The 27,959-nt window shown below is 44.9% G+C and overlaps 1 protein-coding gene across 1 annotated transcript in view; it reads right to left on the bottom strand.

The window, feature by feature from the left end:
• Positions 1 to 13,189: 13,189 nt before the first annotated feature.
• The window catches only part of Abcc1 (ATP binding cassette subfamily C member 1), a 111,393-nt gene continuing 96,623 nt past the window's right edge, over positions 13,190 to 27,959 (bottom strand). Inside the window, exons 23-31 of the mRNA XM_021209058.2 lie at positions 27,170 to 27,480; positions 23,170 to 23,369; positions 22,118 to 22,244; positions 21,255 to 21,356; positions 20,434 to 20,580; positions 17,613 to 17,771; positions 16,021 to 16,187; positions 15,148 to 15,342; positions 13,190 to 14,687 (exon numbers count right to left, since the gene is read on the bottom strand). Of these exons, the coding sequence (XP_021064717.1) occupies positions 14,579 to 14,687; positions 15,148 to 15,342; positions 16,021 to 16,187; positions 17,613 to 17,771; positions 20,434 to 20,580; positions 21,255 to 21,356; positions 22,118 to 22,244; positions 23,170 to 23,369; positions 27,170 to 27,480 (1,517 nt within the window). The 3' untranslated portion in view covers positions 13,190 to 14,578. The remainder of the gene's footprint in view (positions 14,688 to 15,147; positions 15,343 to 16,020; positions 16,188 to 17,612; positions 17,772 to 20,433; positions 20,581 to 21,254; positions 21,357 to 22,117; positions 22,245 to 23,169; positions 23,370 to 27,169; positions 27,481 to 27,959) is intronic.

Below are 27,959 nucleotides of genomic sequence, written 5' to 3'. Positions count from 1 at the left end.
CGCTATTCAATAGGTTTTTAAAACCTGGTGGTTTGGCAAATATTCAATGAAATCTTATCCAATGAAACTTTATCCAATGAAACCTTATCCAAGTATGTATAAACCAAATTTGGTGTCTTCAATCAAACACCAGAGGGAGACAAAGACACATAAAACTCATGATCAGTTCAGAAACTTGACCTTGTCCTACAAGTCTTCACTTACTTAAAGTTACACCAAGATATTTTATATTATTTGTGGCTGTGATAAAGAATGTTGCTTCCCTAACTTCTTTCTCAGTCTATTTACCATTTCTATAAAGGAGAGCTACTTATTTATTTGAGCCATTTTGCAGAAGGTGTTTATCACCTGAAGTTCTCTGGTAGCATTTGTAGGGTTGTTTGTGTATGCAATCGTGCATCCACAAATAGTGATACTTTGACTTCTTCCTTTCCAATTTGTATCCTCTTTATCTTCCTTAGTTGTCCTATTGCTCTAGCTATAACTTCAAATACTGTACTGAATAGAGGGGGGGGAGCCTTGTCTTTTTCCTGATTTTAGTGGGATTGGTTTCAATTTCTGGCCATTTAATTTTATGTTGCCTATTGGCTTGCTGTATACTGCCTTTTATGAGTTTAGATATGTGCCTCATATTCCTGATCTCTCCAAGACGTTTAACATGAAGGAGTGTTGGATTTTGTCAAAGGTTCTTTCAGCATCTAATGAGACAATCGTATAATTTTTTTCCTTGAGTTCGAATTATGTTGATGGATTTTTATATATTGAACCATCCCTGCATCCCTGAATGAAGTCTACTTGATATTGGTGAATGATGGTTTTGATGTGTTCTTGGATTTGGTTTGCAAGTATTTTATTGATTATTTTTGCATCAGTGTTCATAAGTGAAATTGGTCTGAAGTTCTCTTTCTTTGTTGAGTCTTTGTGTAATGTAGGTATCAGTGTAACTGTGGCTTCATGTAATAGGTTGGCCTGGAGCTGTTTGTATTCTAATGTTAATAATGTTATAGATATCGTGTCAATTTAAGGGGTAATTTACAAAAAAAATTATAGTTTTGGACATGAAGGAAACTAAATAGAGAGCTTAGACTCTGGGATTTCTATCTTTTCTTTCCTCTTCTCTGTCCTTTCTTTCTTTGGTAAAGGGAAGGAGTTGAAAAGAAAAAGGGGAATAGAGTAATATTAAAGAAATCAGACAAATAGAGATGGATTGTGTATACATAAACAACCCTAAAAATTCTATTATTAAACACAAGCACTTTATAACCATAATTTTTATATTTTGATGCAAAATTGACTTTATATTGTTTCATTGTACTGAATTTGTATAGTGATACAAATTTTCATTTATACAAAGGTTAAAGTTTTCATTGGTATAAATCTTTGTATGTTGATACCAAATTTAAAATTTATTTTATTACTCTTAGATAAGCATTGTATTTATCCAACTCACTTAAGAATACAAGGCTTAGTCACAGTATTAGTCACTGCTATTACAAACTGTTTAAAATAATTCAGTAATACAAGTTAATATTCAGAGAGTCAAACTCATGGTCTTATTGGATACTAATTTAGTTAATTACAATAAAATGTTTTCAAGGTTTCTCAAATAGTAAATAACTAAAAATAATCAATGTTTAACAATTTAGTTAGGCTATATATACATAGATAGTCTTCAAAAACATCAAAGACCCATAGAATATAGCATTCAAAAATCATTTCATTATTAAACAGTCTTTTTTAATTAACTTATTTTTTTCCCTCTTTTTTTATTAGATATTTTCTTTATTTACATTTCAAATGTTAGCCCCTTTCCTGGATTCCACTCCGAAAACCCCCTATCCCCTCTCACCTCCCCCTACTCACCAATCCATTCAATCCACCTTCCTGGCCCTGGTACATGGGATCAACTTCTCTATGATTCTCTAGATTTTCTCAATGTCTGTGATATGTCCCCATTTTCATTTCTGATTTTGTTAATTAGGAAATTCTCTGTCTTTTAGTTAATTTGGATATGGGTATGTCAATCTTACTGATTATTTCAACCAATTCTTTGTTTAATTGATTCTTTGTACTGTTTTGTTGTTGTTGTTGTTGTTGTTATTTCTATTTTGCTGATTTCCACACTGAGTTTATTTCTTGTCATATGTTTTTAGATGTGACTACTACTTCTTTTGTTCTAAAGCCTTAAGTTGTGCTATTAAGTTCCTAGCATGAGATTGCTCCAATTATTTATGTATGCACTTAGTGCTATGAACTTCCCTCTTAGAACCACCTTCATTATGTTTCATAAGTTTGCCTATGTTGTATGTTCATTTTCATTCAATTTTAGGAAGTCTTTAATTGCTTTCATTATTTCTGTCCTTTTGTTATTGATATACATCTTTAATACATGGCAATATGATAAGATGCAGGATATTATTTCTATTTTCTTGTATCTGCTGAGAGGTGCTTTGTGTCTGATATATGGTCAATTTTGGAGAAAATTCCATGAGGTGCTAAGAAGAAAGTATATTCTTTTGTGTTTGGGTGAAATTTTCTGTCAATATCTGTTAGGTCCACTTGGTTTATAATATCAGCTCCAGCTTTTATTTAGTTTTTGTCTGAATGACCTACTAGCAAGAGTGAGATATTGAAGTCTCTCACTATCAGTTTGAGAGGAACAATATGTGATTTAAGCAATAGTAGTGTTTCATTTACAAATTAGCTCCAGACACAGTACCCTTGTGTCTGGAACATAGATGCTAAGAATTGAAATGTCCTCTTGGTACATTTTTCCTTTGATGAGTATGTAGTGTTCTCCCATTTCTTCTTATTAGTTTTGATTTAAAGTCTACTTTATCAGATATTAAAATAGCTACACCAGCTTGTTTCTTAGGTTCATTTGCTTGAATTATCTCTTCCCAACCTTTTATCCTGAAGTGATATCTATTCTTAATGTTAAGGTGTTTTTCTTGGATATAGCAAAAGGATGGATCTTGTTTTCACATCCATTCTATTAGTCTGTGTCTTTTTATTGGGGAATTGAGCCCCTTGTTGATGTTGAAGAATATCAATAACCAATGATTGTTGATTCCTGGGGTTTTTTTTTTCATTTTGTTTTATGTATATGCGTGTGTGTGTGTGTGTGTGTGTGTGTGTGTGTGTGTGTGTGTGCATGTATGCTATTCCCTTCTTTTGAGTTTGTCTTCTTGGTTGTAATTACCCTCTTTAGGTTGGAGATTTCCTTCTAGCACTGTCAGGAGCCATCAAGGAGAAGCTAAAAACTAGCAGATGACCTTCCTGAGATGGTTCTATGGTGGACTGTAAATCTATGACAGTTTCGCTTCTTTGACAAGGCCAAGGATATTGAATCTGAGGAAAGATTCCTGCTATTAATATGTTTTTCCACTTATTACTATTAAATATATATAACAATCACTCTGCCCATCCTTGGGGCAGAGTTCTGCAGAGCAATGAAGATGTACTGTCTTGTAGTGATGCTAGATAGACAAGTAGATCATTTCTTAATTTTTAATGATGATTCTATAAGAATTCCTAAAATTATATTAGTAATTATTAAGATCTTTTATAATAGGCTGCTATTAAGTCCTTTCTGATGTCAAAACTGCAATTAGAACTCTATCAGTCTTCAAGCACCATGAGTTAACTGCTTCTGAGATAGAAAGCAACTTAGAGCACATTCTAAGAGGTTGTAAAACAATTAACCAAATGTCATAAAAAGTGAACTAACACTTTACTATAGGTGCTAGGACTGAAGATAAAGTATTGACTGGGTTTATCTATACAAAACTTCAATGATAACTTAGATATGTTCTTTAACTCTCCATGAACCTATAGAGCTAGTGACAGATAATTAATGTTTAGCCAAATAATTACTCTTAATGAATATACATGTAAACATTCTCTGTTGTAAACTTCTTATTCAATTTATGATTTGAATTTATGTTTGAACTTCTAGTGAACTTTTGTAAAAATCGGATGCTTGGAAAAACCATATGATCTATTCTCCTGGAAAAGGTATAAAGACAAGGAAAGATTACATTGCATGGCAATTGGGAGTAATTGGCATTGGGAGTAAGGGCATAATTGTCACATCAGAGCAGGAGGAAAGAGCAAGATTAAAGGAGAATGCACAGTTGAATAACTTAGAAATTATGAGGCAACTTGAAAAATTAAGAGAGCAATGTGCAAAATGTAGATGGAAAGAGGAAAAAAGAAGAAGATTCAGAGAGAGTAGAAAGAGCAGGCAGGCTTCTCCTGACCATGGGACAGAACAGGCCTTTTCTTAATAGCAAGGCAGGCTTAGTCTTACTACAGAGGACAAAGCCTTCTTTACAGACTTGGGTTTAATTCATTTAGCAATAAAAGGATAGCTTTTTCTTTCTCTATGCAATAAAGATTGGAGCTCATTTTTCATTCAGAATGAGTTCTTTCTGCACTGGCACTTGGTCTTTTGCTCCATATGCATATGCAAGTATGGATGTGTATGTCTGTGTGTAAGTATGAAATTATGAGATAAGTTGTAGCTGGGCCCAAGTGGTTTACATGTATAAATGTGTATGAGTGTGTATGCATGAATCTGTATATGAATTTATGTGAGTTTATCCATATTTGCCTGTGTATAAGTTTTTCCCCTCCCCTCCCCTCCCCTCCCCTCCCCTCCCTTCTCTCTCTCTCTCTCTCTCTCTCTCTCTCTTCCTTCTTTCCTTTCTTTCTTTTTATCTTTTTCTTAGTACCCCCTTTTGCTTCCCTGTGGTCTCTAGTCCGGAAACCCTAAACCCCGCCTATCTCTCTTTTCCCCAGCCATTGGCTGCTGGCATCTTTGTTTACCAATCAGAATTAACTGGGGGCAGATTTCCAGAAGCTACATGTGGACTCCAGATCTTGAGGGCTGTGTATTTCTGTGTCACGCCACTTGTGTGTGTGTGCGTGGGCAGAAAACACCTTGGACTGAGTTCGTACTGAAGGGCTAAACATCCTAAGATAGGAATGAGCTGCAAGGAGAAAACAATTATTTATTAATTGGACATGGAAGAACCCTCAACCCTCTCCCGCGTGTCCCATTGTCTCTCTGTGTCTCTCTTAACGGCGCGTGGTCCGATCATGTCCAGAAGGTGGGTCCGAATGAGAGGGTGGTGACGACGTCAGTGGTTGGTCCGGGCGACGACAGTGGGCGGTGATGACAACGACTTAGGGCAGTCTGAGGACGCTGTATTCTGGGAGATCTGGATAGCAACTCTTAGCGCGTCTGTAGGGGGCACAATACAATGTTTAGAGGGAGAGTGGTCAGTGGAGGTGAGAGACCCCAACAGAGGGCCAGCACTTAGCATTACAATAAACAGCAAAAGACAAAACCTAGACAAACATGTATACATTGCTGATCAGGTTCAGACAGCTTCAACCTGTAATAAGTAAATATGGCTATTTTGTGACAAATGCACAACAGATTAAGCTTCGGTAGCAGTATGTTCACTTTTGCCAAACTCACAGCACTCAGGATGCAAATTTTGCAAGGCTCATTCATTTAACTCTGAATTCAGTGCATGAACTGTGGGAGGCTCGTGCCTGTCAATACAACACTCGTGGTGCATGTACTGCAAGAGGCTCATGCTTGTAGATGCATGCCTGCAATGCAGCACTCATAGTGCTGGTGCTTTGTGAAGCTCAGGCCTGTAAGCCAGCACTCAGGGGGAATGTTCTTTGGGACACTCACGCCTGTAATTCAGTACTCATAGTGCATATACTGAGAGAAGCTCATGTTAGTAACCTTGCATTTATGAATGTACAATGGGAGGTTCACACCGATAACCCATCACTGAGGGTGCATGTACTGTGGCAGGTTGACACCTGCAGCCCAGAACTTACAATGTATGTATTGTGAGACTCACACTTGTAACTTAGCACTCATGGTACATGTACTTTGGGATCTCACACCTCTAACCTGGCACTCATCATTCATGTACTGCGGATGAGTCACACTTGTAACCCAGCATTCATTGTGCATACATGTACTGTGGGAGGCTCATGCCTTAAACCTGGCATTGATTATGCATGTACTGTGGAATGTTCCATTCTCTCCATCTCTATTCTTTCTCTTTCTATCCAATGTTTACTCATTTTTTTTCTTTTCCTCCCTCTACCCATCTACCCTCTCACTCCTTTCTCTTTCTATTCGTTTTCCTCAGTTTCTCTCTTCTTTCTGCCTTCTAGCTCTTCTCTCTCTCCCCAGCCTCTACCATTTATTTTTCTGAGCTCACTCTTTCCTTTCTTCCTTCTCTCTCTGCTTTCTCTCCCCTATCTTTCCTCACACACTCATCTCTCCTACTTCCCCTCTGTCCGTCTCCTCCACCTTCTACTGTCTCTCTCCCTCTCTTTGTCTCCCCCTCTCTTCTTGTCTCTTTTTCTCTATTTTCTCTTTTTCTCTCATCACCCTCCATTCCACACTCTTAAATCTTTCTTTCATCTCCTTCCTCTCTCCTTTTGTCTCCCCATTGTCTCCTCATTCTCTCCTTACACTGTCTCCTCTCTCTCCTTTTATCCCCATCCTTTATCTCCAGTCTCCCTTCCCTCTGTCCCAGACCACTTCTCCATACTTTTTCTGGTTTTCTCCTAGCCTTCTCTTGCCCCTCCACAACCCCCTCTCAACCCTGCCGAATCTTTCTTCCTGCTTTCTTCTGTATCTCTCCTCTCTCCCCCCATTTCTCTTCCCCTCTGTCATCACTCACCCATCTCTCTCTGCTCTATCCCCCTCTCTTCTCCATCTCCACCATTTTCTCTTCTCTCCTCTAGCCCCTTTCTTCCTTTCCCCTCTTCCTCCCCTCTAATTTTCCCACTTCACTCACTCTTCTCTCTATGTCCTCTCTTTTTTCTCAACTCCCCTCATTTCTCTCACTCTCTCCACAGTCTTTGTTTTCACTTTCTCCCAGGCCCTCTCTCCTCTTTTATTTTCTCTTCTCCTTTTCTCTCCATTCTCTCCTCTTGCTTCTTGTAGCCTTCCACCGCCTTGAGTGGGCTGACTTTGACCTTGCTGCCAAGAGAATGAGATCACCTGGGGTGGAGCCTTCCAATTTAGATGGCTCTATTGTTCTGTCACCTGCTGCTGCTCTTCTCGAAGACACTGCTACCTGCTTAGAAGCCCTTGAGATATTCCTGAGACAGCATCCCCCCCGCCCCCCCTCCCCCGCAGATCACCTACAGGCTGGCGACAGGCATCAAGAATGAACTGATGGGGGATGGGCCTCCCTCCCCTCTTTACAAGCACAGACTCTTAGTAAACTTGGGGGCTTTGATCAGAACCCTGCCTAAGCTCTTTCAGTCCTAGCCTGCCTTTCAGGAGTACCCGGTTCGGTTCATGTGTCTGTGGGCGGTCACAGCTTCTCTTTCTTCTTTCTCTCTCTCTGCCCTCTCTCTCCTATCTGCGTGCTTTCTTTCACACCCTTCTCTCATATCTCAGGTTTCTCACCTCACACTCTCTCCTGTCTATTCTCTTTTTCTCTCCCCTTTTCCTACCTACTCTTTCCCAACTATCTCCCTCCTTTCTTTCCCCCCCTTCACTTGGTCATTTCACAAGTAAGTATTAGCTAAGAACACAGAGATAAGAGTAGATAAACTACTATCTCTTATGGGCACATGGATGTACTGGTACAGAAGCAAACATTGATACTCCTGCAGTACACATATACTGGAACAGCACTTCTCATGGACATACTAGAAAACAGCAGACCTGAATATACTTACAGCACTGCACATGGATGTCGTTCGTACAGTTTTAAACATAGATGTACTAGTGCAGATGTAGAGTGCTCTACACTGATGTTGCTATGTGCTTCTGTAATGGCAGTAGTACTTCTAGTTTTGCTAAGATACTAATATGTAGTGCTTTAGTAAAAGATGTGTGTGTGCTGCTATACTAATGCATCCATGTGCAGTTCTCTGGGCATATATCCATGTGTACTCCTGTCTAGGACTTCCTTGGGTTTTGGTTTACTAGTACACTCATATGTTCCCGGTATGTTAATATATCACTATGTAGTTTTGTAATAATGCACCTGTATGTTTGGGCATAATAGTATACCTATGTATAAAGTTGTGCAACTACATTCATAAAGCACTTCTCTACTAGTAAACCCATGCATCCTCGAACATTGCTCTACTAGTACAACATATTGGCTCAATCCTGTGCACTTTTGTACTAGTATATCAGTGAGTATTGCTCTATTACTGCATCTGTGTGTACTCTGTACAAGTAAATCCACGTGCATTGTTGTAGTGGCAGGTGTGCTTTGTACTAACACATCCTTGTACACTGTTTTTGCTGTGTTAGTATGTTTCAGAAGCTTGAGGCTCTGAGAGGCAAGGCACTGATGAGGAGTTTGGGGAGGGGCAGTTCCTCTTATTCATGCCCAACATACCCCAGGCCCCCTGGAAGCAGTCCAACTATATAGCCCAGCTTCCATAGCCTTATGGGAGAGAGATCTAGTTCCAGGACTTTGGGCTGGGACACTCACCAGAATTGCCACTGGCTCTGCAGGGTTTGTGCCTAAAGATACACAAAGGAGGGAAGGTGTGTGTTCTTCCCAGTACATCCTGGTAAGCACCAGCATCCAAACTGAGGCCCTTACCTAGGTTTCTTAGCTTCATGTCTAGCACTTCCTGACTGGGCTTCTCTTCTACCCAGACCTGCCTCTACGGGTGACTTCCTCTAACTGTGCTTCATTTACCTTGGGGCATGTTGGGCTGCATAGGATCATCATTAAGGAATGTATGAGGGAAGATGGGGCATAGAAAAGAATGAGATGAATGGATATGGTGTGCAATGATTAGAAAGAAATATTTGTTTTTTCACTGTGAAAAACACGACAATAAAAAAACCCTGTAACTTAAAAAAGAAAGAAAGAAAAATATTTGGAGTGCATGAAGGAAAATTGACGGATTGATGGATGAGTACAAGAAAGGATAAGAGCTGGAAGGAAGAGTCACCAATGAGATAAAGTGTGGGGTAATTGGAGAGTATGCCTAGAAGGATGGGGAGTGATTGAGGAGGCTAGAAGTACAGAGCAAAGGCAAGAGGCAAAAATGCCTGGTGGATGGGAAGCTGGAGAATGCTCAGATAGAAGATGGGATAGGCTGATGGATGGTTGTGATGCAGGGGGCAGGCTAAAAGAATGGTGAGTGGCTGGAGAGATGGCTCAGCAGTTAAGAGCACTGACCACTCTTCCAGAGGTCCTGAGTTCAAATTCCAGCAACCACATGGTGGCTCACAACCATCTCTAATGGGATCCGATGCCCTCCTCTGGTGTGTCTAAAGACAGCTACAGTGTACTCATATACATAAAATAAATAAAATCTTTAAACACACACACACACACACACACACAAAGAATGGTGAGAAGAGGGATAAGGCTCATGCAGAAAAGAAAAAAAAGAAGAAGAAAAAAAACCCTTTTATATCTATGAACTCCAGAGACTGGAGCAGACCTGCTTGGTGTGGGCCTTTCACCCTCCTACTATCTGGCAGGTTGACACTGGCCAAGAAGTCCTCCTTGGCTAGGGACCTGCTGCAACTTCAGTTGGCAATGAGGATTCCATCACCCATAGGGTCTCCATCACCCATCTGGGGCTGCACCACACTGTGATCCATAATCACCATCATCCTTCAGGTGAGGCCTGGAACTGTGGAAATGAGGAAGTGGAGGTGGGAGTTATGGCATGGCCTGTTCTGACTCAGAATCCCTTCTGCCAGGACCCTGTCCCGTACCCAGGCTCCCTGTGGATGAATCTGGTCCTGCTTCAGGAGCACACAGATGAAGACCCTTGGAAACAAGTGCTCCTGCTATAGGGCCCAGCTGGTGGCAGGAACAAGACACAGCCCCAGCAGGCCTAGCCCTCTACATGTCACTGTAGGCCTTTTTCTTTCTTTCCTTTCCTTTCCTTTCCTTTCCTTTCCTTTCCTTTCCTTTCCTTTCCTTTCCTTTCCTTTCCTTTCCTTTCCTTTCCTGTCCTGTCCTGTCCTGTCCTGTCCTGTCCTGTCCTGTCCTGTCCTTTCCTTTTCTTCTTTCCTGTGGTGCTGGGAATAGAACCCATGCAGGGCAAACACTGAGCCACCTCCTGATTTGGCACTGAAGATGTCTCAGCTACAGCAGCGTTGTCTTCCTCACTACATCTACAGCTGTGTTCCAGGCATGGATGTAAACACAGGTAGCATAGCACCATGCCTTCCTTCCCACTTCTGTAAGGCTATACTGATGGTACTAAATCCTTTTGACAGAAAACTGAGGCCAGAGAAGTTTAATGCCAATCTCTTCCCAGCAGCCCACCTTTCCAGCAATCCAACTTCCTAACTTCGTTAGCACATGGCCCAGAACTGACCTCCATCCTAGACTCCTTCCTCAAAGGTAGAGACTATGGGCAAGCTTCCTTTCCTTCTTGAACTGAGAGATTTGCTTAAGAAGTTACAGGTTTGTTTACTGTGCCTCCAGAACTTTACACAGTGCAAAAACAAAGACACTCAATACTGACTGGGTGAACCAGGGACAGGAAGTATTAGGTAATACAATCATTCTGATAAATGGTCTCAGTGTCAAGGCACTGACCTCTATGGCACCATGACAGCATCTACAGTCCCCAGATGTGTCACATTCAAGAGACCCTAGTAGCAATGGGCCTATGCTCAGTGTGGGAGCTGCGGGAGGTGCTCTAGACTACACTGGGCCTGAAAGAAACACAGCAGAAGCCCGTGAAGCAAAGTCCGTTTGAACAGGAAGAGGACACAGGAGGATGTGACAGCAATTACATTGACTCGTGTATTCATGGAGTCGGTCTGGCTGCAGGGCATTAGACAGCGTGGCTGGGTGGGATGGCTAAGGGCAGACATTAGGAGAGCCCAGGACCTCCCTTTTCTCCTGTGCTCTGAAGTCTTGATCTGAGAATTTGATTGTTTTAGCAGATCTTCACTGGGCAGATAAAACTTGACCCCAGAACCCAGTGCCCTATCCCAGCTCTTCCCTCAGTGAGCACTGAAGACTGCTGAAGATCTGGACTGCAACTGAGGCTCAGAAACACACCCTGCAGGTAAGATTCATGTGGAGTCAACAGGGCCCAGATGATGCCGAGTCTTATGGTAGGGAATCCCTAACAGCACCACTCTAAGGCAAACTGATGGTTTCAGTGAGGGACAACAATGGCAGTATACATGTGCCTAGGGCATGGTCTTGAGGTGTGGTGCACACAGTCCACTTCTCCCTCTGGGGGGCATTCTTCACTACCCATACTCACCTAGACCAACTCAGAAAGCCAGCACCCAGTCTCACGTTCCCACTCTCCAAACCTTAGAGAACTGGGGATGAGAAAACATCCTTTGAGCAGCATGCTCCCTGCTTCCTTTGTATTCTGGTTGTGGCTAAGCACATAGCTGACTTTGACAATGGAATGTGAGGGGACACAAGTGTCCCCTCCGGTTTTAGAAATGGAAGAGAGGCTGGTTGTCATCCACATTCTCTGATCCTCCACCGAGACCCTGTGGGGCAATGGGCTTTGCACAGACAGTCTGGTCTCCAGACGAGCTGCGGTAGAACCTGATGGGTGATAATTCACCTACATGGGACGGTAGGCGTTCCCTCAGGTCTCCTGGACCCCTTACTGCTCCCACAGCCCCCACAGGAGAAGCATGTGGCAAGTAGTCATGTAGGCAATGTCCCAAGCTTCTGACTTTCAGGCTAAACCCCTCCCAGTTACCTAGCAACAGCAAGATAACAAGCCCACTATAAGAGGGGCTGCTTGGCCCCTCCTCACTCTCTCTCTCCTCTCTCCCTCTTACTCTCAAGCTTTTACTTTCTTTCCTCTCCCTCTTACTCTAGCCTTTCTTCTCTCCTTTTCCCCCCTTCTCTCCTCTTGGCCATGGCCAGTCTCTCTCTTTCCCCCTTTCTACAATAAAGCTCTAAAACCATAGACTGTCTCTGTTCATCAAGGCCCCTGTGCTTGGATGATGTGATAGGCTTTCTCCTAGAGCCGTGCCTAATCTCCTGTAAGGTCTTCCTGTGCTCCAGCCAAGGACCAGACTTAGGACTCTCACCTTCGTGGGAACCTCTCTCCCTCTACCCTCTCCCTTAACTCCAGGGCCTAGAGTGTCGCCCTGGGGGCCCCTGGTATTGGGGGTTGCCCCTTGTCCACCCCCCTGTCGAGTGTGGTCCAGTGGCTTCACACTGCCAGATGCCCACCCAGGGCCCAGTGGAAAGCATCCGGCAGTCCTCCAACGTCCGTCTGCCCAGAGCACAGGAGCTCTGGTGGGTCGAGGGCTCTCTCCCTCCCCACTCCTTCCCCTACACCCACAAGACCCAGTGGCAAGGACATGATGAATTTGGTTTTTACTCTGGAAAGGAGCCCAACTCTTTGGAGATGATCAAGCCCGTGTCCACTTTGTGTGCTTTGTGTATAAGTTTCTGTTTATATGCACATGAGTGCAGGTGACCTTAGAGACCGGAAACTCAAGTTACAGATAGTTCTGAGCTGTCCAATATGGGTGCAAGGGGCCGAAGCTGGGTCCTCTGCAGGTACATCATGCATTCCTAACCACTGAGCTATTGCTCTAGCTCCCACCTTATGCTCTCATTGAACAAGGAGCTCAGTGACTTGGCTAGGCTGGCTGGCTAGAAAACCCCAACGTTGCTCGGTTCCTCCCCAGGGCGGGGCTTGTATGGATATATTACCTGGCTGCTCGTCTCCTCCCCAGGGCGGGGCTTGTATGGATATATTATTACCTGGCTTGTATGTTGAGGATTGGAAAGCTGGTTCCCCTGCACAGATGGCGAGCACTTTACCAACTGAGCCATCTCACTAGCCCCATTTCCCAAGATCTTAGGCAGTGTCAGTACAGGTCAGCCCCACTTATTACAAAGAAGTATTTGGGACACTTGTGACTGAGGCACACAGCTTTGTCCAGGGTCACATGTCCAAAAAAATGACAGTAGGACCAAAGCCCAGGTATTTGTGTACTTTACCATTCTGCCTCACTGCTAGACTCTGGGCAACTCTTCACTTTGCCCTCCCCCATCTTTTGATTTTTAATTTGCCCATAAAGAGGACTGACCCCTTGGAGTTAGAGATATAGGCAACTGTAAGACACTGAACACGGGTGCTGGGAAATGAGATTTATCCCTCTGTAGGAGGAGCAAGCTCTAACTGCTGAGCCACCTCTCCAGTCCTGCCCTGCCACTATTGATGCCAGTGGTATCATAGCTGTCTTAGCCTGGTTCTTCCACAGTAGAGGTTGAGACCTTTGTGCCCAAAAGAAATAAAATGGTTTAGAAAGAAATGAAATATTTTTCTTTACTGCAAATTATTTTCAAATAGTCATGTTTCCAGTGTCATTACAAAAAGACTCTCAGGAGAAATATGGGCCCTTTAAAGTGAGAGAATGGTATTAACTTACAAAAAATAAATACATATATTGCCACCTAAAGAAAAAGGATGCTTCTCTGGGACTGACATTAGAGCCAAAATTCATAGCAAGTATGAACTGTGGCTGGCATCAAGTTCTTGCTAACCACGGGGGTCTCTCTTTGGTCTGTAACTCACACCTAGAGGACCATTTTGAAGTATTCAGACTGAGGCTCAAGTGCAGAGCTGGGCGTGGCTGCTCCCTGAATCTAGTACCTCCTTCCCAGACATCAGTCTCGGGACTATCCTTCTCCATGAAAATACGCTCAAAAGTATTGGGGTAGAAATCACTGATATTTGTGAATGGTTCTCTTCTTGCCCTCTAAGGGACTCCGGCTCTTTGATGCCAGATTCCTGCCCGTGGGCACCGTCCCCCCTGCTCTTAACTTTTGCTGCTTATAACTATTCATAGCCTTACGTGAGAAGTGAGCCCTCCCCAGCTATGGACGGGAAGAAACAGAAAGCAGGGGCAGGGTATAAGTCCTTGTGAAGGGAGTGTTGCCTGGCCTGGTTCCAAGCCTGTCTGCCTGGGTCCCTTCACAAGGACTGTGTCTTAAGCACATCCTGTGAAACCTGTGCTGAATGCAGGGAACAGTGTCCGAGTGCATGAAGACCAGATGGCAGGAAGGGGACATCACTGACATAACAGGGACAGGAATTTTTTAGGGGTTTTCTTTCTTTCTCTCCTTTTTGTTTGTTTGCTTTGGTTCCCATGCTTTCAACTGCAAAACCTGAAGGCAAGATGCACTCTTCTGTAACCAGCACGACTAGAGGTGACAGAGAGCTGGCAGGGCCAGGAGAGGTTCCAAGGCTTGGCATCCACAGACGTGCGTGGCTGAAGAGACATGAGGCAGTGTGGCTTGTGTTTGGTCACTAGTATGTTTTGCTGCCCAAGGCCTTGCTGTAGGACACAGCAGGAGCATGGGTGAACTTTCAGGGTGCCAGAGGCCAGACATGTATCTGAAGTGGGGTGCATCTGTCTCCCAGCTTCAAGGTCTGATCCAGGATGGAGCCAAATGGTGACAGACGCCACGTGTTTTGCTTCCTTTTAGTTTGGTTTTGTTTTTAATTTTTGGTTTTTGTCTGGGAAGCATAGGTTTCCAGGGTTGCCCTGCAGTCCTCATCGGATATGCCAGAGACCAGCTCACACCAAGCCAGCATCCTTGGCCATGCTGTAGAAGATGCCTCTTTGCTGCAGGAGCTCAGAGGGTGCACCACACTCCCGAACTTCTCCTTTGTCCAGGACAATCACCCTGCATGGGAAGGGATGCAGATGTTAGCATTATGCAAGGAGATGTAGCTGATGTCTGTGGGTTGCAAGAAGTATTATAAACTCTAGGGGCTGGAGGGATGGGGTCAGCCTGGTACCTGCCTTCCCGCCTCCTCATTATCACTTGTATCTAGCACATGTCTCCCTCTGAAATCAGTGTTTGTTGCTGTGATCATTGTCCCTCTTTCTTAAGTAAATGTGCTGGTCCTTAATATGATCCCTATGCCTTATTTGACAGGAGACCCCAGAGTCCAGTGTAATATGGAGCACATATCAGGTACCTCATGCATATAAATATGTTTCATAACCTGTTTTTCCCATGACAGAAGAGTTCCACCAATTGGGGTTGCCCCTGAGCATAGGGAGGGAGGGAGGGAGGGAGGGAGGGAGGGAGGGAGAACAGGATTAACCCTGTAAGTCCACAGATCACTCTGGGGCCTCACCGTGTGTAGTCCATTATGGTGTTAAGCCGATGAGCAATCGTGAGCACAGTACAGTCTTCAAACTGCGTCCGGATGGTGGACTGGATAAGGTCGTCTGTCTCTAGGTCCACAGCTGCTGTAGCCTCGTCCAACACTAGAATCTTTGTCTTCCTCAGCAGAGCCCGGGCCAGGCACACAAGCTGTCGCTGCCCCACACTAGGAAGGGAGAAAAACCCAGAGAGAGGGGCTCAAACTACCCTGATGCTGAGCCAGGCTTCAGGAGGAGAAGGCCAGCAGACAGTCTCAGGGTGGGCTTTGGGCAGAAGAACAAGGCCATGCCCCATATCCATACATATGATGACTATTACTAATCAATCATGTTATACCTGGTTATTTCCTGGTGAGCAGGAAACAGGCTAAGGATCATTCCCAACAAAAGGTTCAGAAGTGACATTTAAAGTATCGGCTCAGTTCAGTGTGGGTGACAAAGACAACAAAGGGGGCTCAGTAGTCACCATCTCATTGAGCTGCAGAGGCCTTAGCACTGGCTGGACTCAGCTATGTGCCTGGCCTTGGCCAACTAATGGCCAGTAGGAGCTTGAATGGACCCTGAGAATGTTCATTCTTACACATCTGCCATCACCATGACAACACACTTGGGCTCGTCTGTTGGAGGGCAAAAAGCACATGCATTGATCCCGCTGAGGACAAGAAGATCCGCCAATGATCAGCTGCACCCCCCAACCCTGCCCCAGCCAAGATCAGCAGCAACACAGCCTCTGGCTGACCACCCTGGCAGGGTGGGAGCTGGTCTCCCTGATGATGGGTAGCTGAGGTCGGCACAGAGGCCAAGTGAGTAGAATCTTCCCACACAGCTCATGCCTGCCTACTTACCTCAGGTTCTCTCCACCTTCTGCACACTCATGGTTCAGTTTGTCAGGCAAGGCTGACACAAAGCCCTTTAGATGAGCAAGCTCCAGCGCCATCCAGACTTCTTCATCAGAATACTGACTGAAAGGGTCCAAGTTCATGCGGAGGGAACCCGAGAACAAAACAGGATCCTGTGCAAGGACAGCAGATGGCACGTATGAGAGCTTACATCCAGAGGCTCCCCACAGACTGATGCTTTGCGCACTTGTTCCCCAATTGGTGATGTTATTGTGGGGTGCAAGGAGGCAGAGCCTGGGTGGAAGAAGCAGGCTGCTAACTTCTCAAGGTTACACTTGGCTTTGATTCTGGCTGGGCCCCTACTTCCTGGTTTCTTGACATGGAGAAGCCATCACCACACATACCCTACTGCATGACCATGCTTTCCCCACTAAGATGGACAGCACTCCTATGATACTATGAACCAAAATAAACCTCTCTTCACGCAGGTTGATTCTACTAGGTATTTTCATCAAGAAAGCAGTTCAGAGCAGATGACCACACTGAGCGAGGGAAGCTCAGAGATGCAAGGCACGGGCTGTGCACACCAGAACAGGAGGAGGTTTCAGAGTCCCTCCAAAGCATGAACCATGTGGGATTTCTGTAACAGAAAATGTCTGAAAACCTCTCGGTTAACCAGACTAAAATTAGTATTTTTACAAAATTTCTCCCAAGTTTCAATACGCAAATCCTCTATGTTGCTTTTAGTGGTGGTATTTCATCAGAGCACAGAAAAGGAATTAATCAGACACTCAATCCCACCTCCAGAAGAGATTCTCAGAGAAACTTAAGGAAAAGTGTTAAGCACAAGCAACACATTAGGGAACTGATGCCCACAGGGATTGGCTTAGAAAATTATCTGTGGCTTAGCTCCAGTGTCAAGAGATTCACACACTGGCAGGAGACAGTGGCTTACTGAGCCCCTACCACTACCAAAGTCCACAGATGCTCTTTGTTTGTATGAAACGGTAGAGTATTTTTACATAACCTACTCACAGCTCCTGTATACAGCCATGTCTAGATGACATACTACCAAGAAAATGCTGGGAAAATAGCTGTGCCTCATTTAGGGATGAAAATCTATGAATGGTATTACATGCAGATGCTAAACCTGAAAAAGCAAAAACAAAAACAAAAAAACCTAGCCATGGTCTCCATGATTACAAGCGTATCCCACCAAGTCTGATGGCATGGTCACCATGATTACAGGCATAGCCCACCAAGCCTGATGGCATGGTCTCCATGATTACAGGTGTATCCCACCAAGCTTGATGGCATGGTCTCCGTGATTACAGGCGTATCCCACCAAGCCTGATGGCATGGTCTCCGTGATTACAGGCGTATCCCACCAAGCTTGATGGCCTGAGCTTGATTCTCAGAATCCACATGTAAAAGGAGAGAAACAATTCCTGCAGATTGCTCTGACCTTCAAATACATTCTGTTCCCCTCCTCTCAATAAGTACATGAATGCAAAAGCACCATCCCCACCTTCCGTTGGCTAAGTCCATGGATGCAGAGCATGTGGTTCCAGTGTGCTGGACCCACCAGCCTCACTCACCTGTGGAATGATGGTGATCTTGAAGCGCAGGTTGTGCAGGCCAATCTTGGCAATGTTGATCCCGTCAATGATGATCTCCCCTTCTGCAGACTCATTGATCCGGAACAAACCCAGGGTGAGAGATGATTTCCCAGCTCCTGTACGACCTACAATACCAACCTGCAATAGAGAGAGGGGCTGTGGTGAGGTAGGAATGCTGTAGACTCAGTCTTCCCCTAGCAGGTGTCTGGGTCAGAGCTGTGAGGTCATCTGGCTGGTCCTTCTCCAGGACCCAGCTTCAGGAGCTACTTTGAACAAACAGTTGAAAAGAACTGCCCTTTGCTTTGCAGGCTTCCAAAGGTTAAAGACTTTTTATAAGTCAGTAAAAATGCCCAAAGGGACAGGGTACAGACAGAGGAATGTTTAGCTGAATTATGTTTAGTTGAATTCGGTTACAATAGTCAGAAAATAATGAGGTGTTTCTCACACAGCTCCTTTCCTCTGCTAGAACTGAGCCATGATAACCCCTCAGATTCCAGCAAAGCCCTTGGACGACTGTGATATGACCTGGGCACTACAGCTACTGCCAATGACTCACATTCCCAATCTTCAGTGACAGTTCTTTCTACATTTTACATCAGAACTTGAGATAGGCTCCCTCCCCCACTAACAGTTATCCTATGCATGAATTACCATAACACATAAAAACTCAGAGACTATCTCATGGGAACAGAATACTCTAATCCATGTGGATGGACAGTTTAACAAATCAACATGTACACGATACAAATGGCTGGGGTGATCCCTGACCAAGTTTCTGAGAAAACTCTATGGGTCACAGTCTGGAATGTCTTCCAGGAATAGCTTGGGACCATAAGAAGGTCCTAAAATCCCAACAATTTCTTATGTCCCAATGTCCGCCCACCCTGGTGATGGTAACATCCCCTTACTACTCTAGCGTTCACAAACTGCAATGCTTTAAAGGGATCACACAGGCATGTGGACCACATAGGAGAAACCGGGATGAGTTGGAGGGGGTCTGTGAGTAGAACATGTAGAACAACTGTCCAGGAAAAGCAAAGGGACCATTATATGAAATAATATAGACATTTTAGTATTTATAGTTTATGCAAATGTTTCCCCAAAACATATCTGCAGGTATATGGGCCTTGTCCTTCAGCAGTCCATGGTGCCACCTGTTGAATACACTCTGTAGTCCCTGTGTGCACACCACAAAAATCACTGTGACACAAAAGCTATCAAAGTGGTGGCAAGCCCCTCCTTCCTGCCCCAGCCAAGGACCACCACAGTAAAATGTCCCACAGAAGCTGTCCAAAATGGCGGCTCCTGTCAAATGGAAGCACCACACTATCTTCTCAGCCTACAGGGCACAGGCGCTGCAGGAGCTGTCCACGGTGGTGCACCTCCTTTTCCACCTCAGTGGGAATTGCCCTTCAGGAACTGTCCATGATGGAGACACCTTCTTTCCTGCCTCAGCCTACATCTTTAGTAAAACACCACTGCAGGAGCTGTCCCACAGGAGCTGTCCACAGGAGCAACACCTCCTCTCCAGCACCCCTCACCCCAGCAGCCCCCAAGAGATGGTACCTCAGCAAAAGCCAGCTGCAGCCAGAAGGACTTTCCACCCTAACCCATGGTCCCAATGCAGGGACAAAGGGAGTGGAAAAAAAAAAAAAAAATCAATCCCTGAGCAGGAAACTTCCAATTCCCTGATATACCCTCCCCTGCTCAGGACTTGAAATCCCACCAATTCTCACTCTGGAAATGGGAAATGTCTGCCCTGAGAAGCTCTGCCCCCCTCAGAAATCCTCTATAAATATCTAAACACTGTCCCTTTATTCAATTCCCTGACATCTGCTCCTAGGAGCAGAGGACATTCATCCCTGGATTTGTCTCTTCACACCCTGGACCCTTCAATTAATCTGTTTCATGAGATTTTCTGCCTGGTGTGACTCTCATAAGAAGCCAAGAAAAAAAGAAGCAATGAAGAGAAGAAGTAAAGAGAAGGAGCAGGGCTGAGGCTCCTGAGCTCCTCTGCTCAGCTGGGGACCCCTCCCCTGGGAGTGGCAATGCTCTGCTGAGGAGGCTTCCTCTCAGGGCTGAGAGGTTCCTGGGCCCCCACATCTCATGACGCCCTGCCACTGAGGAGGCTTCCTCTCAGGGCTGTGAGGCTCCTGGGCCCCCACGTCTCATGACGCCCTGCCACTGAGGAGGCTTCCTCTCAGGGCTGTGAGGTTCCTGGGCCCCCATGTTTCATGACACCCCGCCACTGGGATACCTTCTCCCCTCAGAGCTGTGTGGTTCCTGGGCTTCTGAGTCTCAGGATACCCTCCCATCCAAGCAGAAACACTTACACACTTAGCATCTTTTATTTCCATGATTCCACCCAGTAAAAGTCCCTCAATCTCATAGTATGAGCTGCAACTGATAAAAGGATTTCTGAGAATGAAATTCAGGCCACCAAGCTTCAGAATCAAGCCATCAAGCTTGGTGGGATGTTCCTTTAGTCATGGAGCCTATGACTAGTTTGTTGTTGTTGTTGTTGTTGTTGTTGTTATTGTTGTTTGTTTTTCAGGTTTAGCATCTGTATGTAATACCATACATAGACTTTTATCCCTGAGTGACGCACTGCTATTTTCCTACCATTTTCTTGGCACTAGATAGCACATCATCTAGGCATGGCTGTACAGAGGAGCTGTTGAGTAGCTTACGGGGTTCATGATGGACCTTACGTTAATGAATGGAGGATGGCATCCAGCCACCTTTCATTTTCACTCCATTGCCTATGAGTTGGTGAGGATGGGAGACGGTACACACCCACCTTTTCTCCACCCTCAATGGTGACATTTATGTGCTTGAGAACCAACTCCAAGTCTTCGCGATACCTCAAGCAGTAATCCCGGAACTCTACTCGGCCTGAATGGGGCCAGGTGCTGGGTGGAGCTGTTTCCTGGATTTGCCAAGGAGCCTGGATCACAAGAGGAATAAGAGGAATCAACAAATTCGAGCTGCCATCCTACACTTCAAGGATCCGAACTCAGTCCTCATACATTTACACACTGAACTATCTCCCCAGCCTCCAACAATCCAAATCAACTCATTTCTGCTTAATTCTTCACTGTATGAGAAAAAATTCTACACAGATGTAATTTAATTACAGTTTAACTCCCCATAACAAGAGCCCCTGTAAACCTCCAGAGCAAATAGCAGGTGGCTTTGGCAGGAAGAGGCTGCCTGCTGAAGGCTGTGAGAGAGAATGTTGCAGTTTACTTGGCAGTTGTGAGGAAACCATCTTAATTAATAAGAAGCTCATGAGCCTCAAGCAACAATCAGCATTGGGACTTTCTCTGTGACACCACTGAAGGGAAGAAAGTCATGAGAAAGGTTCCTTAATAAGTGACACGGGCCACAGGCCCTGACAGCACCTGGGGATCTCATATATGGACATTTGGTATCTTGGAGAAAACAGGACATGTGAATAATTTTCTTCCTCTAAAACAAGGTATTTCTAAGCAAGTGTTAAAACAGAACATTCCCAAGAGGTCCTGGAAGGCTCCTAGCTCACCCTCCAAGTAGGTAGAGGACATCCATTAGGTGTCTGAAAGGTCAAGACCAAGGGACCAGGCCGAGGTCCTGTCTTACCTCCTTCTCTGTTTCAGAATACTCCTTCAGTCTCTCCACTGCCACAATGTTGGTCTCCATCTCAGAGGACATTCGAACCAGCCAGTTCAAGTATGCAGTTATCTGCCAGTGAAAAGAGCCATGTGGGGCTTCTTAGGGGAAGTGTGGCTTCATTTTCATTAATTATGCATCATGATATCATTCAAACAAACACAGAAATGAGTAGCCCACACAGAGCCATCACCCAGAGTGGACACTATGTACCTCTTAGGGATCACACCTTCCAAGGTGACACATGGTCCACACAAATTATCAGAAAGAAGTCAGGACCTATGAGATAACTCTGTGTGCAAAGTACTTGCTGAGCAAGCCAGGTGCCCCGAGTTCTACCTCCAGAACAGTAACATGCAAGAGAACTGACGCTGAGATGGCTTCTACGACCTCCGCATGTGCACTGCGGCACACCCTCCTAGAGGGAGGGGAGGGAAGGGAAAGGTAGACAGAGAAGCCATATAGGAAACAAAAATATTTTGGAACCAGGTTAATTAGTTAATGTCCATAATTAACCCCAATGCTCCAGAGACTGAATAAGGAGAATTATGCTAAGTTCTAGGCCAACACCAACATCGTAAGATGCAACTAACACAGTACTCAGAGGGAAATTCATAGCTTTGAAAGCATCAAGTCACCAAGAATCTTTTGACTGATAAAAACTGTTGGCCATGTGTCAGACTTTCCATGCTGTAGTTACCAGGTTCCTATGCCTTTAAACTCCATTCAAGCCCTCTCCTTTTCCCACCCTGCAGGTACCCAAAGCCAAGGTCCAGGAAATCAAAGTCTGGTTGCCATGAGGAGACCATTAGGCCCAAGAAAGAACCACTTACCTGCAGTGAGTAAGACACAGAGAGGCCCACCAAGCCAGCACTGAGGCTGTGCCGGGAGATGACTGCAAAGAGGGCAGCAAACAGCACAATGCAGTTGCCCACACACTCAAGGCGCACAGCAAGCCACCTATATGGAGATACATAAAGGAGATATATAGGTATGTGTCAGACAGCTAGGTGCCCAGATTCAAGCTCATAGGCAGATCTGGGCCCTTCTGCTAGCTGAGCAGCACTTCTAGAGAAAGACCTTGTGGGTACTATGAATCCAGGATGTGAGAACAGGAGGGAGGCAAGAGAGCCACCACGGGCCCATGGGGTTTGAAGTCAACAACTCTTCCTGAGTCTGGCTTGCCCAGGGACTAAAATAAAATTCTCCAGAAACAATCTTTATTCTGGAACCTCATTTTTTTTTTTTTTCCTTTAGGAAGACTGACTTTTTCTTAAGAAATCATTAAAATAAAAAAAAAAAAATTCCCTGGAGATTCCTAAGATGACATAAACTATAGAAGGCACTGCTATTTGCAAATAAGTATCTTGGGGCAGGGGCCAATCTCAGTGGTGGATCACTGGCCTGACATGCAGAAAGCCCTGGTTTTGAGAGTAACCACAAAATAACAATAATGATAAATAAATAAATAAATAAATAAAGATAAATAAATAAAATCAGTCCTTTGGCAAGAGATGGACCTCAACATGAAGAAGAAACAAGATGCTTATTCCAAGGTTGGACACTGAGCTTTTGAGACCACCCCCATCTGCACCTCAAATATGGGTTCTCATACTTGCACAGTAAGCAATTTTAGCCACCAAGCCATCTTTCCAGATCCTAGATTGATTTATTTTGGAGACAAGGTCTCATTCTATAGCCTAGCTGGCCTGCAATTTGCTAGGTAATCAAGGCCACTTCAAACTCATGGTAATCGTTCTGCAGGCATGTATCACCATGATACTTTGATGACCCTTATATTTCCATTTCTCTCCCAGAAAAAACTGGAGTCTGAGGGGCTGGGCACTCAGCTAGTTTCTTCTATTCTACGGACCACTACACCCACCTGTTGGCCACAATGCTGGGGTAGTAGGCCTTCTGGTTCTCATCTACTTTCAGGTCACTCTGGTGAATGAAGCGTTTCTGCTCCTCAAAGGCACGGATGACACTGACTCCCAGCAAGGTCTCATTGAAGTGTGAGTACACAGGGGAACGGCTGACAGACTCCAGGCGCTTCAGCTGTCTAGAGGAGGCCACATAGAACCTCTGTGGGAGAGAGACATAATCAGTGCTGATCCCTCATCTCATTCCCCTGGGGTATACTGAGAACAACTAAACATGGCTCATTACCTCCAGGGACCAAAACTCTGGTCATCTGTAGGAAAGTAGTGTCAGTGACACTAGTGTGTCCTGTCTGCCACCTATAAACCCAAGCAATGCTCTTTCTTGTGTTTAGGTGGAGACAACAAGGCCAAGTGACCTCTTTAGGTCCATCGCTGAGAAGCTAACCTCCAGACTAGCTGGCCTCTCAGAAGTCCTCTAAATGCCTGGGGTTTTGCTCTCCCAATAGGACAGGCTTAGAAACAGGCTCTATAACCACCTGACCTCTTTAATCTTCATTTGCCACTAGCACGGAAACCTGGCCCCGTCACTGCACTGTCTTAGCTTTATTTCTTCTGTAGCAACACTAAAGCCATTTTGCGCAGTGGGCTGCGAGGAAAACAGATAAAGACCAGGAGTTCTTCAGTGTGAGTCCCACTGTTTTCATGTACACACATTGCACATGTCACACACACACACACACACACACACACACACACGCCAACAAGCATGAAATCCATGAACTCCACTAAAACCAGAAGGTGCAAGTGCCCGTACCAGCAGCCTCACACGCATACATTTGCCCATCCCTGGTCTCCTTCAAACTCATGGCCTCTTTCACTAATCATTATTGTATGCATAAAAGTGTGTGTGTGTTCCTAAATACAATCTGTTTGAGTACAAATAATAATGCTACCTGTATGCATGCTTTGAGGACTGACCCTTTGGCACTGGACAACCAAATGGTGTGCTCTTCCTTGGGGAGGGCCACTTCTTCTGTTCCTAGCTTTAGTCAGTTGCTTATTGTCTTAATTAGGGTAACTACTGCTGTGATGAAACACCATGACAAAAACCAACTTGGGGAGGAAAGGGTTTATTTCATTCACAGTTCTATATAACAGTTTATCATTAAAAGCAGTGAGGGCACACTGGACAGTAGTGGCACATGCCTTTAATCCCAGCACTCAGGAGGCAGGGGCAGACTGATCGCTGGTCTACAGAGCAAATTCCAGGACAGCCAGAGCTGTACAGAGAAACCCTGTTTGGGCTGTGGGGTGAGGGACAGTGAAGGCAGGAACTCCAGTAGAGCAGAGTTGGGAACCTAGAGGTGGGAACTGATGCAGAGGCCATGGAGGGATGCTGCTTTCTAGCTTGTTCCCATGGCTTGCATATCTTGCTTTCTTTTAGAACCCAGAACCGCCGACCCAGGGATGGCACCACCAATAACAGACTAGGCCCGCCGCCAACAATCACTATATGAGAAAATGCCCTACAGATTTGCATTCAGCCCAGTTTTAAGGAGGCATTTTCTCAATTTAGGTTCCCTCCTCTCAGATGACTTTACCGTGTGTCAAGCTGACATAAAACTATCCAGCACATCTGTGTGGTATATAAGGGTTGAGGCCTTGTAGGCTTTTTCTACCCCATTTTGCATGTTCAGAGATTGAGCAACCCATGTATCCTTGTGCCTCATCACATCAGGAAATCAGAACAGGTAGCACAAGACCAGCTGAGAACTCACATCTTGAACCCTAAGCATGAAACTTGAGAACAAACTGGGAATGGCACGTGTAGTTTTTAAAACCTCAAGTCCTGGACCTTCTTCCAGCAAAGCCATACCTCCTAACCCTAACCACATACTGCTACCAACTGGGAGCCAAGTGTTCAAACATTTGAGCCTATGGGGCACATTCTCAATCAAACTGCCAGTCGGTATACATTTTTTTTTTTTTTTTTTTTTTTTTTTTTTTTTTTGATAGAGGTTTTCTTTCTATGTCTAGCTCTGGCTGTCCTGGACAGATTTCCAACAGCCCTTCACATCCTGCTAAACTGTCTTTATAGTCTTGGCTTATTTTTTTTTTTTTTTTTTTTTTTTTTTTGTAATTTTAGAAACAGGGCTGAGATTGTCAGCAGGTAGGGATTGCTCAGCTCTCGCTACATAAATCTTATTCTCAAATCACATCCCAAGATGGAAAGAGAGAATTCACTACCAATGTTGTTCTTTGACATCCACAACTATTTCACAAACTATTTATTTCTGTGTCTGCACATTACTGTGCGTAGAGGCCAGGAATCGATGAATCTTCCTTGACCTCTTTTACACCTTGGTTTCTGAGGCAGGCTCTCCCACTGAACCTAGCACTCACTGATTTGCTAGACTGTCTGGCTCACGAACCACAGAGATCTTTCTGTCTCTGCCTCTCCAGCACTGGGATTAACACACTTTACCTGCCTTTCTTTAATTTTTTTTTTTTAATTTGCACTAACTTATTTTGGAGGGCAGAGCAGGGTGCATTTATGCTATAGAGAGGGTGCACTTATGCTATACAGCATGCACAGAGGTCAGAGGCAGTTTGAGCAAGCCAATTCTCATCTCCCACCACATGAGTCCTGCTTGGTCACTGGGCTTGGCAGCAACGGGATGGCCCAGGCTAGGCTTCCTCCAGGGATCAAATGCAAGTCTTTATGTTTGCAAGGTAAGGACATTATTCCTCCATGGGGTCCTGAGGTCACACCATTTCTAGTTTCTAGTGCTACACTGTGCCTGTTCTGAACTAGAGCCTTCAGGAAGCTTTCTAGGAAGCCATGAGGCCATTTACCACATTTTGGTAAATGCAGTCAAGATATTCTAGTAAACAGCTGGAAATGATTTAAAGAAGCTACCAGAGAAGTCCAGGAAATGGACTTTTCCCCTACAATTTGATCTTTCTTTATGGTAACATCATTAACCTGCAGTGTGATGGGGCCCAGGTATGGGATGACAGTACAAGGTCCCTAGACCCTATGTGACAAAAGCCCATGATTTGGTATTTTCAATTTTTTTGTTTTGTTTTTGAGACAATGTCTTGCTATGTAGCTTTGAACTCTCCATCCTCCTGCCTCAGCTCCCTGAGTGCTGGGAAGACAAACAGGAGTCAGCAGGTGTTTACATTGCCATCATTCCCCAACAACTTTAACACCCAACCTTATGAATGATTCTGCTTCAGCTAAAGCTCTGAGCACACGCCTCAAAACCACACACCCTGGTCCTACTAGTGGCTCGCCAGCTGAGTCCCTACCCATTCACCTGTCACCTGAAAATGTAATCTACACAGAATTGACCCAAGAAAATTAACATAGGCAAAGAAAAAGTGGTTTCTACAGAGGAGACAAGGCATAAACTAGAGCAGCTGCCCTTCTGATGGAAATTGGTAGCTGAAAACCAAAATATCCCCTGCCCTCCCTTGCTTGATGACTGGATAACTTAAATTCTGATCCAGTGGCCATAGGTCCCTTTTCTGTTCCCTGCTGTTAATCTCAGGATCTGAGCTACACACATAACAGATATGATAAGCATTCTGAACCATGAGACCAATTTAAAGATTGAAGATTTATGTGAAGACAGCAAAGTAGAGCTAAACAAAAAGGAAGGTGTTAGTGGCAGCAAGAATAACCTAGGGTGTTGACTGACCCATAGGACTACACCAGTCTCAGAACTAACTGCATCCTAATCTGCTGTGAGCATTAGCACCCACCCTCCTGATGAGGCTGCTGTCTTTCATGTCACCGCTGAAGAATGTAGTAGTTCAGTCTAGCAACAACTTGCCTTGATAGCTGTGAGCTTTCCCCTTAATATACAGCCCAGAAGAGTAACACTGAAGAAAGTGAGCGTGCCTAGCTTCTGCAAGCTAAAAGCAGCCCACCCGAGTATTCACAACACACAGAGCTGAGTGCCATGGTCACATCCTCACCAGTCTGAGGCTCACCTGCACAAAGAAGTAAACCAGACCCAAGGGTGGGATGATGACTGCGGCAATGGGCGTGGCCAATAGGATGATGATGACAGCTCCAGTGACACTGAAGAATGAACCCATGAACATCTTGATGACCTGTGGGATCATGGAGTCCACTGTGTCCAGCTCCTTGGAGAATCGGTTCACTAGGTTCCCACTGGGTGTACGCTCGAAGAAACTCATGGGTGATCGCAGAACATTGTGTAGTAGGTCCAGGTGCAGGCGACGGGAGGCAAAGACGCCCCCGATGGACACAGCCATGGAGTAGCCAAATACTGACACACCTAGGATAGCAACAGAGATATATGTAGGAGGGTGATCTGAAGGCTGTCACAGCCAGTGACAGTGTTGGAGCTTCCTTTAATTTTAATGAACTGAAATTCAAATAATTTACCATGGCTAGCAGTTACTGTACCAGGCAACATAGCTCTAATAGCAGATGCTGATGCTATGTGAACCTGGGAAAATGCCATATCCTCTCTGTTCTTTGCTTTTTCTCAAATATAAAGGTTGCAGCAGTTCCTGGCTCTGGGGGTGGGGTGTTATAGAGAAACTCAAGGCTTCACGCCTGATCTTCTGAGGGCTTGTTCCCAAGCTACCTCAGTCCCTCCAAACAGCCCACAGCCCACAGCCCACAGCCCACAGAATTCTTTCTGGGACTTCTATCTGAGCCTCTTTCACCAGGAACAAGGGAAAGGTGGGGCTCTGGAGCTGGTGCTGCCAACCTTGTGAGTTGGCCCTCCCATGTTACCTCATCTGTAAA

Source organism: Mus pahari, chromosome 12, assembly GCF_900095145.1.
Source record: "Mus pahari chromosome 12, PAHARI_EIJ_v1.1, whole genome shotgun sequence".
NCBI lineage: Eukaryota > Metazoa > Chordata > Mammalia > Rodentia > Muridae > Mus > Mus pahari.
Note: the sequence above shows the minus strand (reverse complement) of the source record. Positions and strands in the feature narration are given on the sequence as shown.